Below are 17,737 nucleotides of genomic sequence, written 5' to 3' on the forward strand. Positions count from 1 at the left end.
AAGAGCCCTTAAAAGGTGAATGCATTAGCAAAAGGAAGAGTTGCTTTACAGAGTAATATTATTCAGTAATTTGGGGAGAAAAAAAAATCAGCCACTGAGCCATGAAAGCCCTTTTATTCGTGTAATGAAAAAAAGACACCAGTCTAACAAGCGCACATAGGGTGTGGTTCCAGCTCTGGGACGTTATAGAACGGGCAAGGTTATAATACATGCCTCCGAGTGTGGGAGTTTGCTTGCTTGCTGGCTTATTTTACATTTTTGTTTGGTTTGCAGGCAGGGTTTCACATTTTGTCTATAAACTATATAAATAGATAGGGTGGTCCTAAACCTGTGGGATAAGGGAATCCTCCTACCTAACTCTGGCTTGAGGGCAAGACTGAAGAGTAAAACTATCAGCAGTTGCCAGGAATGCAAGAAAAGAGAAAAAAATGAACGAGGCAAAGGGAATTTTTAGTCAGTTAAAACTGTTCAGTATGCTTCTGTGCAGTAGATATACTTAAGGTATCCTTAAGAGTTTGCCCCCTCCCAAAAAAAACCCTAACATTTATAAAGTGACAATTTAATGTATAACAATAAAAAAATGACTTGGGAAATGCGAGGAGGATGATCTGAGGTCGTATTCAGACTGGAAACCAACAAAACCCATACTACACATGTAGGGGACAATTCAGCAAGGGGGCTGGAGAAGAAAAACTGCTAACCCTAGTAGCTAGAAATGAGGAGAGTTTGCGAGAACAGAGGCTAAAGGAGCTGTAAGGGCACGCCGTACTTGGCTGGGGAAGTTTTGCCCACAGGACCAGTTAATAACAGATGTGGATCCTGGGCGTGAATGGAATGGCAGTGAGGAGGGAAGCACGTTTCTCACACTGCAGTTGAGACTCAGAGATAAGCCAAAGGAAGTGGCCAGAATGACCCCAGGGGAAAGAATTACTGTTAGACACAAGATTAAAACTCATCTTGAGGGTTAGAAACAGCCCCCGCGTGACTCGGTGAAGGAGAGGAAAGGAAAATAGACTTACTTTAGGACTGAGCTCTCCGTAGTCTCTTATTATCTTCTCATTGACCAGGTAAGGGTCTCTGTGTTAATTACCCAGCAGAGAGGAGCTACTGACATTTAATAGCTGCTGGCAGAGGAAAGTCAGCTTTTTTTTTTTTTTTTTTTTTTTTTTTTTGAGGTGCTGTGACCCCTGGTAGGTCAACTGCATGCCAGGACAGAAAACCACTCCCCAAACTAGCTGGGCAACACAGACTGGACTGTTAGAGGAAAGGAAACACAAAGGAAGAAATGTCAAAGCTATTGGGGAGTGTGTGTGAATATGTTCAAAATGCATTGTATAAAATTCTCAAAGAATAAAAATAGTGTTAACGAAAGGAAATAAAGGCTCAATTACAAAGAGAGAGAGAAAGGAAGAGCTTTGAAACTTCACAGGGTCACAGGACGGTAGGAAGGGGCAGGAAAGGAGGGAGATGCCCTAGAAGTAACCGGCCCACCTCAGTGCCTGCAGGGGAGGAAGGCAGAAGCCTTATGAAAAAGGTCAGCCTGGTGGCTCTGGTAGAAAGAGACTGGCAGTTCTTCCCACAAGCCCTCACAGGCCTCAAATCCAATTACAGGTTTTGCTAAGACAGTGACTCCTCTGGAGTGGGTCATCAGTGGGGAAGAGTTTCATTTTGTCCCTCTGTAGAAATCAGAGGGCTCCCAACGTGAGATTCATGCCGTGTAAGAGATCCAACCCTTAACACTATTAACGATACTATGCTATGCTTGCAGACAGGAGCCTAGCATAACTGTCTTCTAAGAGGCTTCATTCTGCAGCCGATGGGAACAGAGGCAAAGACCCACAATCAAAACATCAGGTGGAGCTCGAGGAGTCTTATGGAAGAGTTGGGAATAGGATTGAGTCAAAGACACCACAAGAAGACCTACAGAGTGAACTGACCTAGACCCATGGGAACTCACAGAGACAGAACCACTAACCAAAGAGCCTTGAATAGTGGAACCTAGGCCCACTACACATATGTAGCAGGTGTGCAGCTTGATCTCATGTAGGTTCCCTAACAGTTGGAGTGGGGGCTGTCTCTGACTCTGTTGCCTGCCATTGGATCCTCTTCTCCTACCTGGACTACCTGGTTGGGCCTCAGTGGGAGAAGATGTGCTTAGTCCTATTGGAACTAGATGTCCAGGGTAGGGTGGTACCCAAGGCGGGCGCGGGGCGGGGGTTGTTACTACCTCTCCTCAGACAAGGGGAGGTAGTAATGGGGTGTAAGGGTAGGACTGACAATAGAGGAAGGAGTGGTCTTCAATTGAGATTAAAGAGAATAAAAATAAATAAATTATTGAAATAAAAAGAAAGAAATCAAGTCAGAGGGCATTGGGTGGGCATCATGTTAGAAGGGAACAGTGTTTAAAAGTGAGCTGACAAAGGGACCTGAGAAGAACAGCCACAAAGAACCTGAGTTTAGCCAGCCATGAACCCAGGGAAAGAGACAGTCCTGAAAGCAGTTATAGACTACAAGAAGGCTAAAAGAATCAGGATTGTGAGTTCAAGGTCAGCCTAGACTACATAGAGAGAGCCTGTCCACACACTCCATTTACTCATCCGGAGCTTAATATAGACACAGATGGTTGGTGTATACACAGCATTATCTATAGATATATACTTAGCATATATGGATGCAAGTTAGCATGTACAGACATATTTCCTTGTTCTGTCATTCTAACTGTCCGAAAGAGACTACCTTCCAACAGCCAATGGTCACCCATGGCACCTGATAAAAGAAACAAAGAGAACAGTCGATTCTAGGACTAGAGCCAGAGGGAGAGGAGGCAGAATATAAGTCAACCAGCCCTATTCCTCATCACGGTGTGCCAAGGTGGGCACAGCGGGCAGCAGAAAGAGCACAGTAGCCAAAGCTGGACCGACTTTGCAACACCAATTGATTAGCATCCGAGCCGAGCCCAAAGTATGAATATTCATGAGTTCATATGAATGTAAATGGTGAATCAGTGAAACGATGAGGAGATAACTCTCTGGTGCAGAGGTGTTTCAGATAATGTGTGCAAATGCTTCAGCCTCGAGGAAAAGTAGAGGGTGCACAGTAGTGAGAGGGGAGAAGAAATGACATCATCACTTACCAACTTCCACTTCCAAGGGATACCTATGGTCAGTATCCACAATACAAGTCAGGTTTACATATTTGTACAACAATGTCACTTTTCCTGTGTGATATCTCTCCTAAATAACACACACACACACACACACACACACACACATACACACACACACCTATATGTACTCTAAAACTGACCAGATCTAAGCAAGAAGATTCTTATAAATTTACACAGCCCATGGACTCCTGGGAGGTGTGGCAGCTAAACGCCATGTGGAATAGAAAAGGACATTAGGTAGGACTAAGGACGTCTGAATAAAGTGTGCATTTTAACATTTTAGTTAATAATAATTCATTGCTATTGACTCAGGAATTGTAACAAGTTACCCTGCTAACGAAAAGTTCTCAGCTGAAGAGAGCTGGGGTTAAATCATGGGCTTAGTGTTCGCAAAGCCCTGGATTGAACCCTCAACACTAGATAATTGAGGAAGCTGTAGTGGGATATGCAAATGTTCTGTACATCATAAATTTCCTGTAAAACACAGACAACCCCTCCTACCTGTCCTTTAAAAGACTAGTTAAAGAGACTGGACAGTAGGACAGATTTCTGACACAGGAGGGAACATCCAGAAGCATTCATTCCTCAGGCCTCCATGTGAGTTCTTGACTACTGCAGACTCACACCCGCCCAAGCCAGTTTGTTTACACAGGCCTCAGCTTTATCTTGGTTTGTCACTTCTGAAGTTACCTGGACAATCTGTAGCTCTGCGCCCATCCTGAGCCAGCTGTTCTGTGGAGGGGGGGTGAAGGGCTGCTGGCTTTATTCTGGTTGCTATGCTCTGCCTGTTGTGAAGCAAGCCAGGAGCGAAGGAGACCTTTCACATAAGCTCTAAGACTGGAAAAGTTGGTTCTGTCGGCTCCAAAAGATTTACAAGACAGAAGTGGATGAGACCAGTGATAAAAGACACACATGCGCCCACAATAAATGAGCAGTGAATTGTTTTCTGCAAGGTTGTTAGATATGCTTAGAATTGGGAGGGGAAAAAGATAAAATAAAGGAAATATGATGGAAATTTGCTTTGTGTCCGCAGGACTTTGACATAATTCGTCATGTTTTATGGTTTGTTTTTAGATTTGATTATAACTTCACACACACACACATACACAGAGAGAGAGAGAGAGAGAGCGCCAAAATCATTGAAAGTGTAAGTTAAAAGAATAAAATATAATCCAACAATTTTATGAGTGTTAAAGCACATCTTTCTTCTTTAAAACAATAAAATAAAATAAAGCAATCTTTTTTTCTTTGTTTAGTGTAATATGTAAGCTTTTAATCCTGGCACTCAAGAGGCACACTAATTAATTTAATTAAGGTCAGCCTGGTCTACAGAAAGAGCTCCAGGCCAGCCAGCCCCGCCCCCCAAAAAACCAACAAAAACATAGAATAATGCTTAGAATTTTACATTTATTTTAAAAGTAACCTATTTAATTTTGTTCAAATTACTATCCATAAAATGGGTTCAGTTGTAAAAGATGTAGGACATCTAAATCACTAATAGTGGAAATTTGACCAAGAGACTATTATTATTATTATTGTTATTGTTATTATTATTATTATTTTATATGAGCACCACTGTTGCTGTCTTCAAACACACCAGGAGCCAGCATCAAATCCCATTACAGATGGTTGTGAGCCACCATGTGGTTGCTGGGAATTGAACTCAGGACCTCTGGAAGAGCAGCCAGTGCTCTTAATTGCTGAGCCATCTCTCCAGCCTTGATCACGATACTTTTTATTAACACCAAGCAGTTTTCCATACACTAATCATGATTATGCTGTAGAAAACCTTCGTTTTTACCAAGTTAGCTTTGGTAGACTGACAGTGGCTACAATGACCTGTTGATAGCTACAATGTATCCATGACGGGCACAGTCATGTGATTATTTCACTGTCGCCCCTTTATGTGAGGGCGACCACTTGCGACCACTTAAGATTTCTGAGAAAATGAAGACATGCTCTGCTCACCTGTGATGACCATGCGCTTTCCCACCGTCTCAGAGAGTGGCTCCCGGTGTGACAAAGCCATGGCTGAAGTTTAAATTTCTTTGCTGCAATTACTGCCTGAATGTCCTCAGAACAGTGAGTGCACCAGTAAGTGGCAAGGACCGTGTCTCTGCTCTCCCTGTCTGTGAACTTGGCTGGGTGGTTGCCAAGGATGCTTTATGACTTGAGCAGATGTTCCAGAGCCAGAGTTCTGAATTCCAGTTCCCTAGAGCAGACAGAACTGGAGTATGCCCAAGAGCTGCATCCCACCACCTCTGCCCCTTGTTTGCCTACAACCAATCAGAAGGCTCTTGTCCACAATGTCCTAAGACAGCCTACCAGGCTCTATCGCCCATGTTTCTCAGCATTTCTAAAGAATGTCCTAGAGGGACAAGTTATAGGGAACAAAGAAAGAAAAATACAAAGCATGATCACCCCTAAGATACAGGGTGCTTGCCCTGAGACAACTAGACCACACAGACATCCGTACACCAAGATGCTCACACGGAGGTCCTTCCAAACAGAACTGTTTCCCAGTGTGCACAACTGGAGTTGTGTTCCTGGCTTTCTGTGTTGTTTCCTTTGACTCAAGCCTGTATCAGACTACTCTATACTGGTACACAGTTGCAGAATCTTCTCTACTCTGAGAGGCTTCCCAATCCTCATTACTGTGTTTGAGGTATTGGCATCTCTCTATGAAAAGACTCTTTCCTCAAAAGAACCATTGTCTGATTATATTTTTAGATTATATATGTTGGATTATATTTTTTATACACATAGTGCTATAAAATATAGTATAACATCTGCAGCTGTTTTGCCGACATCTTTAGACTAGACTTCTGGAAGCGATATTGTTGGTTCAAGGGGAAGCCATATAGACCTTTATTCTCCCACCCCATAATGGTTATATCATTTTGAATTCCTACTCACAGCTTCTGAGAATGCCTGTTTGGCTGTTCGTGTGGTCACCTGGTCACAGAATAGGTTGTTCAGCTTTGGTTTTTCCCCCAGGTGACAGATGAGACATGGTGACAGTACTTCGTGTTTCTCTTGTTGTTAGTGTGATGGGACATCCTTTCAGATGCAGGCTGGAAATTGAACCCAGGGACTTGCACACGGTAGTTAACTCTCCTATTGAACTACACCTCCACCCTATTACTGACTATGAATCATTATCAAATCTCGTTCTATTGTGTTTTCATCCAGGTCTTCTTTTTTTCAGATCCTATGTCTTAAAATAATGAGCTAATGTTCTAAAGAGACACACAAATTTGGAGGGGTACTTTGGGGAGGGAAACAAATAAGAATAAAATATAAGGACACATACAATGACAATGATGCTGCCATGACAAAACCTGGTGCCTTGAAAGATAACCTTAAATTTTAATTAAGATTAAATTACTTACAAGACATTAATGATACAATATTAATAATGAAATATTCATGCAAGGGTGACTCCAAAATGTAATGAGGGAAGTGATCGTTACAGTAATACATGCTGTAAAGACTTAATTTTGCTCCCTGAGTCATGGGAACATGGGTATAGCCATGGGCAGGATGGTGCATAAGGATTACATGTAGAGAGGCAGGGTTTCTTTGAAGAGATAATAATACCTGAACTGTGCTAAAGGGTGGCCAGAAGCCAGGATATGGTTGGGAGATCATTTGGGGACAACTGGAACCAAAGGCTAGAGAAGAGAAATGGTGAACAGAGCACAGCTAAAATTCAAGTTCAATGATGCTAGCGTCCTGTTAGTCCTCTTGCTGTTTAAACCCTGGGGGATTAACTTGTAACAGGTTTGGTCCACAGTTTGTTAGTTCTGTATCTTTGGGGCTTGTGGGTAGGCAACGCATCATCACAGGGAGTGTATATTCACGATGGTACAAAGCTGCTTGTCTCATGGCAACCAGGAAGCAAAACAAAAGAGGGAGCTGGGTCCCAATGCTCTCTCCAAGGGCATGGTCTCGAAGACCTCTCTCCCAGTAGGTTCCATTTACTAAAGATTCCAGGACTTCCAATCAGTTCACAGTCCCGTCAACCTAAGACTTCAGCCCATAGGAAAACGTCTGGACAACAACAGAGAGCGAGCTGGTGAGGCGGGAGAGACTCTGTAAGCCCCTCAACCTGCAGTGAGGAGCACCTAAGGAAGGCATCTGCGTAAGCTCACGCACCACGTCTGTCTTGGGTCGAAATTAAAATCACTTGGCTAGAGAATAGACTTGATGAAAAAGGCCTGCTGTCCCATCACTCATAGGCAGCTGTTGACGCTGATGAATACAGGTGATAGAAAGGTTCAGGCAGAGCCTCCAAACACGAACAGTTTTGACTCATCCTTGGATAGAGGCTGGAAATGTTCTTAGTCCTGTCAACAGGTCTGTTCTTAGCAGAAGCTGGGAATGCCTGAAGGGAGTTTATTACCGTGTTTTCTCTAAATCTCACTGGTTTATTATCTCTCTTCCCCTAAATGATCATCCCTGACTGGAAACTGTATGTGAGGACGTGATCAGAACAGAGAGGCACCTGGACAAACCGGTGCATTTTCCCATCCCTCGCCGCACCTCGGTTTCTGGTGGAGGTGCTATAAACACCTCAGTGGCATCCTACTTCCGGGCCCCCTGCACACTGTACGGGAACTCTGCCTTCTTTCATCTAGGCTCCCACCTGTAGTATTATAAAACTCCTTTCTAAGCTCACTCTTCCTGTTCATGAAATTCATTCTTAAAATTCATGTGGCAAGAGACCCGGGAGCCATTGGCCTAGAATTGCTTTAGTGGTTGTTAGTTTGTCTGGGACCCCAGCACCCCAAGTTATGCTCACCTGAGCTGAGAGGGAAAGCTTCCATTGTACTCCAGGATCCCCACTTTTCTGAATCAACATAGCCCAGGAAAGGGAAGTTCCTGATCCAAGTGTGGAGTGACAGGAAGGGAAGAAGTGTGTGGGAACCACATACTGAGGGGTGATGGCGAACGTGATTGATGTCAGCTTTCCAGCTTTGTTGAATAAGATCAAGAAAACAAAGATGAAATGAGAGCCAACCAATAAAGTAACAGTACTGGTGATAAGGTGATAACATCAATTAGATATGGATTTGTATATGCTGCACGGCAGGTTAATAAAGCTGTTAAAAACTGAAGCCCCAGCTTGTCATAAAATATTATGACAGCTACCGAACTCACTGTAGGGAACCCAAGATGATCTCTGTCAGCTTCCTGGCTCATTTCTAGTAAAGAAATCACTGTTGTCAATGAATCAATACCAACTCAAGGTTCGCTGCCCAGCAGGAATGAAGTCTTTTCACTCTCTTGCTTTGGTAATTTAATAGTTACTTCAGAGCTCATAATCACTTCAACAGATACAACTGTAGAGGCCGACATGGTGTCCCTGTAAAGACATCTTGTGTTAATGTTTAGGAAAGAATGAAATTATGCCTCTTTATAATAAATTTAATGACACTGAAACACAATAAGAAATATCTATATAGGTGAGTTTAGGTCAAATTTGCTATGATTATATCACAATCAAATGTCTTAATTGTGGGGATTGCTATGACCATTGTTAATTGTCAACTTGACACAATCTAGAATTACATGAGAAGACAGTTTCAATGATGGGTTATCTAGATTAGATTGCCCTGCGGATATATCTGAGGGGGTATTTTTATTATAATAACTGAGCTAAGAAGTACCCACTGTGGGCGGCACTATTCTCTATGTAGGGGATTCTGAACTGCATAAGAATGGAGAAAACAAGTTAAATACTAGCATGAATTCATTGCTCTCTACTCTTGACTGTGGTTAATGTGACCACCGTTTCAAGTTCCTACTATCTTATCTTCCCCTCAGTGACAGACAATTGCCTGAAATTGTGAGCCTGAAATAAATCCTTCCTGAAGAAGCTTTTGACAGAGTATTTTGTTATAGCGACAAGATCTTAGCATAAGGGTCTCTGAATTTGATTTCCAGCATTAACAGGAGAAGTCAAGGTAGGGAAAAGGGAAGAGGAAAGGAAAGGAAGGGCAAGGGTCCAAGAGAAAAAGAAAAAAAAAAGAAAAGGAAAGGAGGAAGGAGAAAGGGAGAAAGAACGGAAAATGAAAAGGGAGGATGGGAGGGACAAGAGTAGCTCAGTACAGTTTGCAAGCTGGGGAGCTTTGTGACTCATGTGTCGATGGTTCTTTATTATTACTTGTCTGTGTTAGATCACAGGACACACCCCTGATAAAAATCAGGTCATGCTAGCTTGCATGCAGTCTGTCCCTTAGGACAAAGACCTGGCAGGTGCCTGCTGCTGCTGTGACTCTGACCATGGGGAAAGCAAGCCCAGTCTTCCCGCACCCCCACTTGCTGATCAGGAACAAGGCAAATTTGAACTACAGTCCCACCTAGTGCCTGCCTCCTGGCACAGGCTGCCCTGTGATCTGCCACCCCTTAGAAACCTGTAAGGGCCACAACCCCCCTCTGTTCAGGGATTCGAAGGATCTTTCCTTCAGACCCTCATCATGTTGTCTCTCCTAATGGTGCTGTCCTTTGGGATCTGAAGGGAAGGCCCCTTCTCCCTTTGTGGCCCTATGGAACGGCCTGTGGTCTGGTGCTGCTGCTTCTAATGCAGTCTCACTTCAAGATCTGATCATGATAGCCCGTGGTCATGAAGCACACTCTCTCAGTAAATATCATTCTAAAGGGCAATTCACGTCAGCTACTTTACCTACACATAATTTCTAATACATAGTAGAGACAAGACGGAGGGTCTTAGACCTACTCCGTATGTGCTCTAGCACTTAGCCATGCATCTATTGCTTTTTCATATATTTATGTTGAAACAATGTCTCCTTAGACATTATTACCCTCAGACTCCCAGAGACTAGCCTTGAAGTCAAAAATTTCCTACTTCTACCTCCCAAGTGCTGGGAGTACAGTCCTATGCTACCATACCACGAATTTCTTTACACTTTTTATTATCAAACATGGTAACGCCTCATGAAAAGTGTCCCAGATTTAGAAACGAAAATCCAGAAAACAAACCCAAATACTTACTGGCTTGGCTTCAAGTCCCAAATGTTTTGAACAATACTGGCAAGGTGCTTTTTCTTGTATGGCAATCTGTAGAATAAATGACATGTGTGTAAAATGGTTATCTGTATTCTGGACACAATATATACTCAACACGTTTTAATCCTGTTACTGCCCCAACCATACTTTCCTGAAAAAAGAAATACACATGACAAATGAAAATGTAAACTGTGGCCATTGCTTACACTTCTTCATCCTTAGGTCTGCAAGACTGAGTCAGGAGAGGGTCCGTAGCCATCTCCCTCCTCCTCACTTGACTCAGGTATCATGATGTAGGATGGCTATTCCTTCTCAGTCTATGCAGCTCAACTTCCACATTAAAACAAATCTACATTAAAATCAGAAAGCATCTCCACTGTTGACACCCAATTGCTACACTACCTGTTAAAAAGCAATAATTAAAACAAGTGACTCGCATGCCACATATCTTACAATGGTGTGTTTCCATTTGTAAGTATGACGTCAGTCATGATGGAGATGGGGTGCTCCTTTTTCCCATGAGCCTCTCGATCCCACGAGATGGAAACAGCTGGGACTCAGAGCTCAGCACGGCTTGTTCTCAGGCCAAGGTGCTTTCTCCTCTGTTCCCCCTTAAAAGCAACCTCGCAGGTCTTTCATTCTGGTGCTGTGATATCTATCAGGGGTTTGCTCGCTTGATGTGTCTTCCTACCTATCCCCGGTATAATGTCTGGTGAGACCTTTTTCACTGATTCATAAAGAAACATAACTGCCGTTGCTATGTGTCAGACATGGTAGCATGCTGCTTTCCTGGAAGTCTCCCGGTTTCTGCACATAATGGTGGCCTTATGACCCTGGTTTACTGATGAGGTGAGCCCCGAACTTTAGTATGGACATTTTGTCTTACTATTACTCATAATGGAGATCAGTTCCCAAACCTGGCTGTTTCTGGCTTTGGGTGATTGACATATAATTTTAATCTTCAACACGTGTTTTTCAAAATGTTGCTTTTCATAATGGAAATTGTCCCTTATGGAATTTCTTCTCTGAAGAAGTGATAGTTAGCCACTGTTTCCTCTTGGAGCTATTACAACTTCCCAGCTTGTGAGCTCCAATGAGGTCCTGACAGCATTCCATCTTAACCCCTCCTAAGTTGACATCCCTCCCACAACTGGACAATCAACTGCCTTCCAGGCTGTTATCTGTCTCTGTCTATCAACTTGAATCTCTGAAGGTCTTAAATGTCTTACTTCTTTCTCAGCACCGCTATAAGTAAGCTCTTGCCTTCTACATCCTTTTGTTTTGCAGTGTAAATCCAAGGCCTTGCATGGGGTAGGCACATACACTGCCACTGAAATACACCCCAACGTCTGTGCTTCAGTTTTAACTTGGCTGCTGGTAGGAGTGCCTCTGTACACTGACCACTGGGTAGAGCAAAATTCTGCTAACCCCTAGACGCAGCTCTCTCAACTGCTGTTGGGACCCTGGCTACTAATGACACCACAGACGACTATTTCAGCTCAGACTGTGTCACGAGAAGAAGGAAAACATGTCCCCTTTTTTTGGGGGGGTGGGGTGGGGTGGGGGGACATTTTCTTACAGGGCTTCCAGAAGGTATTGCAGGCCAAAATTGTAATAATGGTCCTCGTTCAGAGAGAGGATATTCTAGAAAGAGACCTGTGACTTTACCTATCAACTATCAGACAACTGAAATAACACACTGCAAAGAACCAATAGACCCCTCCCCCACACTCCAGAATCCTATGCTGGGGAAAAATAATTAAGCCCTGGTGCCAGGCAGAAGAGGAACTCCATCCCCGGAAGAGACTGCTCCATTCTAAGAGCTTACCGTATAGTTGACACATGCTTATTTCTTGGCTTTTGTTTTTATTTTATCTACAATGTTATCACACTAAGGAATTGAAAGGATGGAGAGAAAGAAGGAGGCTTATTTTCTGTAGTTTGGACAAAGTTTAAGTGAGTCCATTTTTTCACTGTAACCTCTGCATCAGTGAAGAAATTCCAAAGAGATACTATCAGTCCATTCAAACAATGGTTCCTAAGGAACTGGAATTTTCCAGAAATCTTATGCTGAAAGAAGGAAAAGACTGGAGCCCGGTGCCAATGAGAGGAGGTACTTGTCTCCTGAAGAGAAATTTCATAGTTTTGTAAAAACGATTAGAGCCAAGACAACCAGGGGCCAGAAGAAGGCCCCTCCTCATCTTGACCACTACTGCTTAGTTATTTATATAAAGCCTATCCTCTTCTCACAGTGAATAAGTCATTTTACTGCTTTGTACTCTTACTCACTTCATTAATTATTTTGTTGAGGGTTGGTGACCTCGCCTAACTTGCTAGAGCGGCCAGCAATTAATTCCAGCAACAACTTCGGCAAGTCAGTCAAGGGGGAAAACAACTGAGAGTCAGACACTCACCGTGCCTTAGTCCTAGGTGGAGAGGAAAGACGGTACAGTTCTATGTAGCTGGTGGAATTCCTGTACTCCAGCCACAGCTTCCCCGTCAGGTAGTGAAGCACAGGAATGAGTGGCTGGATTTTGTTTTTGACTTGAAGAAAGTCTGACTCTTGTAAATTTCCGGCTATCCTTGGACCTTGGGCTTTTTCCTCATGTCAATCTGGAGGCTCTTTTGATCTGTTGGTACTGTTTGAGTGCCGTCCTTGAGTGATCAGCTCTGTCTTCCAGAGCTTTTCTCAGCTGTTTTGGTTTGTTGAAGTGTTTGGGGAGTTCCACCATTTGTTTGACAAGCCTTATCCATTTGGAAGCTCCTGTGAACAAATTGGGTGTGCTGTTGGAATATTTGGGCATCTGCTGGGTGACGGGGAAGGTTGAAATGTGCTGCCCTTTGGGGGCACTGTTGAACTGATTGAGACAGAGAAGCAGCAGTGTTGAGACCTGCGTGATCACTTAGGTAACCATGGGAAATGTTAAGCGTATACTGTCTTGGTTTCCTCTGGGGAGAATTCTATCTGGTTAGTCTTCGGTAATCTTTGATGCTTTCTAAGACAGCATGGGGACATGACTCATCTTCCTCTAAGAGTTCCTGAAAATGACACATGGTGAGCCTCTGGGTGCTTCAGTTTTTAATTTGCATGTGTTGAACTTATCACAAACTAAAATTACTCTTCTAGACATGCCTGATTTGGGGTGTACACACATCTACGTACTTGGGCATGATTTCTGAACTACATTAGTATGCATTGCCTGCTCTCTCTCTCTCTCTCTCTCTCTCTCTCTCTCTCTCTCTCTCTTTCTTTGAAAATATAGATTAAAAAGTAACAATTTATTTTTTTTCTTTTTTTCGGAGCTGGGGACCAACAATTTACTTTTATACTATGGAATTTGAGACTGAAAGAAAAAAGACCTACCTCATCAGTTAAAATGTTAACTAGATAGTTGAAAGGTTAATTTTGAACTCCTTTCCTGATAGAATGATTTAGGTCAGGCAAGACCATTTGTTATAGACCTATATAGACCAGGCTGGCCTTGAACTCACGAAGCTCCACCTTTCTCTGACCCTATCAAGATTTTATATTTTAGTAAGACAATCACTTGGATTTTCTTGTTGATTCTGTTGAGATTTTGACTAGTTAGAAAACTCTCTTGCCAAAGTCAAGGGAGACTTAATTTAAGTCTTTGAAAAGACCATTTTGTAAGCACCTATTTAAAAAGATTTTATTCCCTGTATGTCTGTGACTAGAAATACATGGAGTTGTATGTCCAAAATCTGTGTATTATGCACAAGATTGCAGAGTTAAGTATGTTTAAGTTCAACACGTGCAAAGTGGCCAGTAAGTGCTGTTTCATGCAATACGCACTATATATAGACTGTCAACATATAAAGTGGACACTGAAGTTCTTTTGACATTTTTACTATTTTGAGTCAATATGATTGATATTAAACACCTGCCATTTGGAGCCAAATGTCTATTTGCCTGACTTGGTAACTATCTCTCATTATATATAAGAGGTGTATTTCTATATCAGAAAATATATCAGACTGCTTCTGGTGGTCACTAGTCCGAAATTTATAAGAGGTCAAGTGTTTTTATTTTTGACTGCTGTAAATGTATTATTCCACTGAGCCATTAATTCTAAAATTTGTCTCAAAATCAGAAGCTGAGTTGACTAAAGACCTCTGTGTGGTTGCTCTCTGTATCAGTGCTAACGGTTGCTGGCTTCTTTATATGTCGATGTATGCTTGTCCCTGCTGCAGATTAGCGAATCTCTCGACCCTCCTCGTCAGAGGAGCCTCTTTCTGCAGTGGACGGTAATTAACAAGAGACCCACAACTGGTCAAGGTGCAGAGAGGCTCAGCCTCAGCGGGGCACCGTCTCACACTCTTTCCTCCCCCGAGGCTCAGGTATCATTGCGGGATCAGAGGGTTAAAGGATGTAAGATCCAGAGGTTGTGGATTACCAGACTACAATACAACAAGGTTTTCCAGACAGACGAGGGAAGTTTGCACATACGAACTCACAGTGGTTGCGGCAGCGGGCATAAGACCGGGGCAAGCTCAAGCCAGACCAAATCCCAGCATTGAGAAGTGAACTCAAAAGTCTCACTGCCGGTAAAAGGGCCTATGGCAATCACAGCGCTTGAGAGAAGAAAAGTCAGTTTTCTTTCAATGTTTGGCCCCTGGCAGGTTGACCATACTTCAGTAAATATCATATACCCAAGAGTACTTAGACAGCACAAACTACACACAGCGGGCTTTCCAAGGGGAAAAAAAAGTGGTACGGACCACAAGGTTGGGTGGGTAGGTAGGTAAAGAGTGGCGGACCTGGGAGGAGTTGGGGGAGCGGAGGTGAATCTCATCTAAATACTTTCTAGAGATTTGCAAAGAATTGGTAAAACTTATTTTTTAGAGAAGAAAGAAAAAAGTTACTTGGTGTTAGTAAGAAAGAAATAAAACACCGTTTATACTCACATAGATTTGCATATGTCTACCATTTCAAAAATCCATTTTTTTTTTAAACAATGCTAGAGATGGAACACAGGACCCCACATGGCTAGGCAAATGCTCTGCCACTAAGCTACCTCTGTCCCTCAGACTCTTCACATTCTCTCTGGTTTTCTCAGGGGCCCAGTTTACACCAGACTTTGAATTAGAAGCACTCACGAGGTTCCTGCCCGGTCCCGATTGGTTACATTTTTGTCTACTAATGTTTATCGCCCATCTCAGGAAACAGTCTACAGGAGTCATCTGTCTTGGTCTCCTTATCCATTAAGTCCCCCCCGTCACATTACAATAGCTTCTTGGTAATCTGAAGAATGCTCTTAGATAAATGAAACCCCAAGCAATGAGGGTGAATTCACAACATGCTTCTGAGAAGGCTCTGGAGAAGAACAAACAAGCCACAGTGGGTTCTCCACTAGGCTACCACTCTCTGTGCTTTGCTTAGCACTGGCCCAGGGGCTACATAGCCCAGTGGGTAGAGACTTGATGTTCCAAAGCCCATGACCTGATGCAGGTCACAACACAAGCACGTCCTAGAGAAAAAAAAATTCAAATAATAAGTGACACAGCTCAAACCACCAGCATCTAGAGAAGGAAAGGCTGGCTGTGCGAGGGTGTCCACCTTCAAGGATGCTGCCCCATTCAGGGATACCTACAGTCTCCAGAGATGTTGCTTTGGCCTTTCTTCAGGTGGCCTGTACTCAAAGGCAAGAGAAGATGTTCTTTTTTTTCCTCCATCTTTATTAACTTGGGTATTTCTTATTTACATTTCAATTGTTACTCCCTTTCCCGGTTTCTAGGTCAACATGCGCCTAACCCCTCCCTCTTCTCTTCTATATGGTGTTCTCCTCCCCATCCTCCCCCCATTGCTGCCCTCCCCACAACAATCACATTCACTGGGGGTTCAGTCTTGGCAGAACCAAGGGCTTCCCCTTCCACTGGTGCTCTTACTAGGATATTCATTGCTACCTATGCAGTTGGAGCCTAGGGTCAGTCCAGGTATAGTCTTTGGGTAGTGGCTTAGGCCCTGGAAGCTCTGGTTGGTTGGCATTGTTGTTCATATAGGGTCTCAAGCCCCTTCAAGCTCTTTCAGTCCTTTCTCTGATTCCTTCAACGGGGGTCCCTTAAGAGAAGATGTTCTTCTTTTTTTTTTTTTTTTTTTTTGTGAGCTGGAGACCGAACCCAGGGCCTTGCGCTCAATAGGCAAGCGCTCTACCACTGAGCTAAACCCCCAACCAAGAGAAGATGTTCTTATGTCACCTCCAAAACTCTTCACCTGAGGCCAGTCACAAGAGATTGCTATTTTATCTTGGGAACTTATTCCTTGAACAGGTTTCCTAAGTCACTGTCCTGCTCTGGGCACTGGAAAGCTGGAACCTTACAGTGAAAGCTTGTCGCCCTAGTCTGGTTCCCACCTAACTGTTCGAAACACTCAGTTAACGTGGGAAGTGTTCTCAGGAAGTTTCTCTGTCTTCCATTTTGTCTTTTCATCTTGCAGAAAGCAGCCAGCCTGTCCACAAAAGGTTTTCCTGCCTTTAGGAATCTCTGTTGGTCCTGAGCCATGTGGATGTGAGCCCAGTGTTCTAGTAAGCCCAGGCCCCTGGCGCTGGTTGGCTTACAAAGACGTGGTCAACAAAACATGTTTGCAATAATAACTAACAAGACTTTTTTAATCGAGATAATTTCCCAAATGATAGCTTAAAAAGTTATTTTAAATTGGAATGGAGGGTGTATCTCTGTGGTAGTTTAGGCCTAGCTTGCCCCAAAGTGAAAAAGGGGGGGGGGCGGCTAGAGAGATGGCTCAGTGGTTAGGAGCACTGGCTACTCTTCAAGAGGACTGAAGTTCAATTTCCAGCACCCACATGGTGGCTCACAAATGTTTGCAATTCCAGTTTCAGAGGATCTCTGGCACCCTCATACAGACACACATATAGGCAAAACACCAATCCTAACTAACTAAATCTTTAAAAAAAAAATAGATTAAGGCATACAAACCACATAAGCTTTTAGTTGGTAGAATGTGATTTAACTGATATAATTATGGATGTTGGGTTGGGGAGGGGGACCAATAGCTCAGCTTTGTCCAGCATACACTGACTGGGTAAGATGGGTAGCATGGATGAATAAAATGAAAGAATGCATGTCAAATGTTATTTTGGACTAAAAAAAGAAATTAAATCATCTTTATTAATACAACAATGGAGAGAGAAATCCACTGTTATAGCAAGTGAGCTGACAGCTAGATTCGTGGGAATCGCTGCAGCTCACACAACTGTTTGGATTTAGTAGAAGAACCCAGAGGCTGGGCTGGAGAGATGGCTCAGTGGTTAAGAGCACTGTCTGCTCTTCCAGAGGTCCTGAGTTCAATTCCCAGCAACCACATGGTGGCTACAACCTCTTTTGGTGTGTCTGAAGATGGCAACGGTGTGCTCACATGTATAAAATCAATCAACCAATCAATCAATCAATGAGAGAGAACAGAGGTTTGCACTTCAACAATGGAGTAATGCAAACAGAGTCTCTTCCTTGAAGACACCTGTAACTGTGTCCCACCTCAGGTTCAAGCTCTTTCTTCAGGAGTCA

At 43.2% G+C, this 17,737-nt stretch overlaps 1 protein-coding gene across 3 annotated transcripts in view; it reads right to left on the bottom strand.

The window, feature by feature from the left end:
- C3H4orf45 (chromosome 3 C4orf45 homolog) overlaps nt 1-5,299 on the bottom strand; it is a 115,126-nt gene extending 109,827 nt beyond the window's left edge. Inside the window, exon 1 of one of the 3 annotated variants that reach the window (XM_032898219.1) lies at nt 5,135-5,299. In XM_032898219.1, the coding sequence (XP_032754110.1) occupies nt 5,135-5,195 (61 nt within the window). In that variant the 5' untranslated portion in view covers nt 5,196-5,299. The remainder of the gene's footprint in view (nt 1-5,134) is intronic. The other 2 variants (XM_032898220.1, XM_032898218.1) reach the window with 2 other exon arrangements.
- Nucleotides 5,300-17,737: the final 12,438 nt, after the last annotated feature.

Source organism: Rattus rattus, chromosome 3 (assembly GCF_011064425.1).
Source record: "Rattus rattus isolate New Zealand chromosome 3, Rrattus_CSIRO_v1, whole genome shotgun sequence".
NCBI lineage: Eukaryota > Metazoa > Chordata > Mammalia > Rodentia > Muridae > Rattus > Rattus rattus.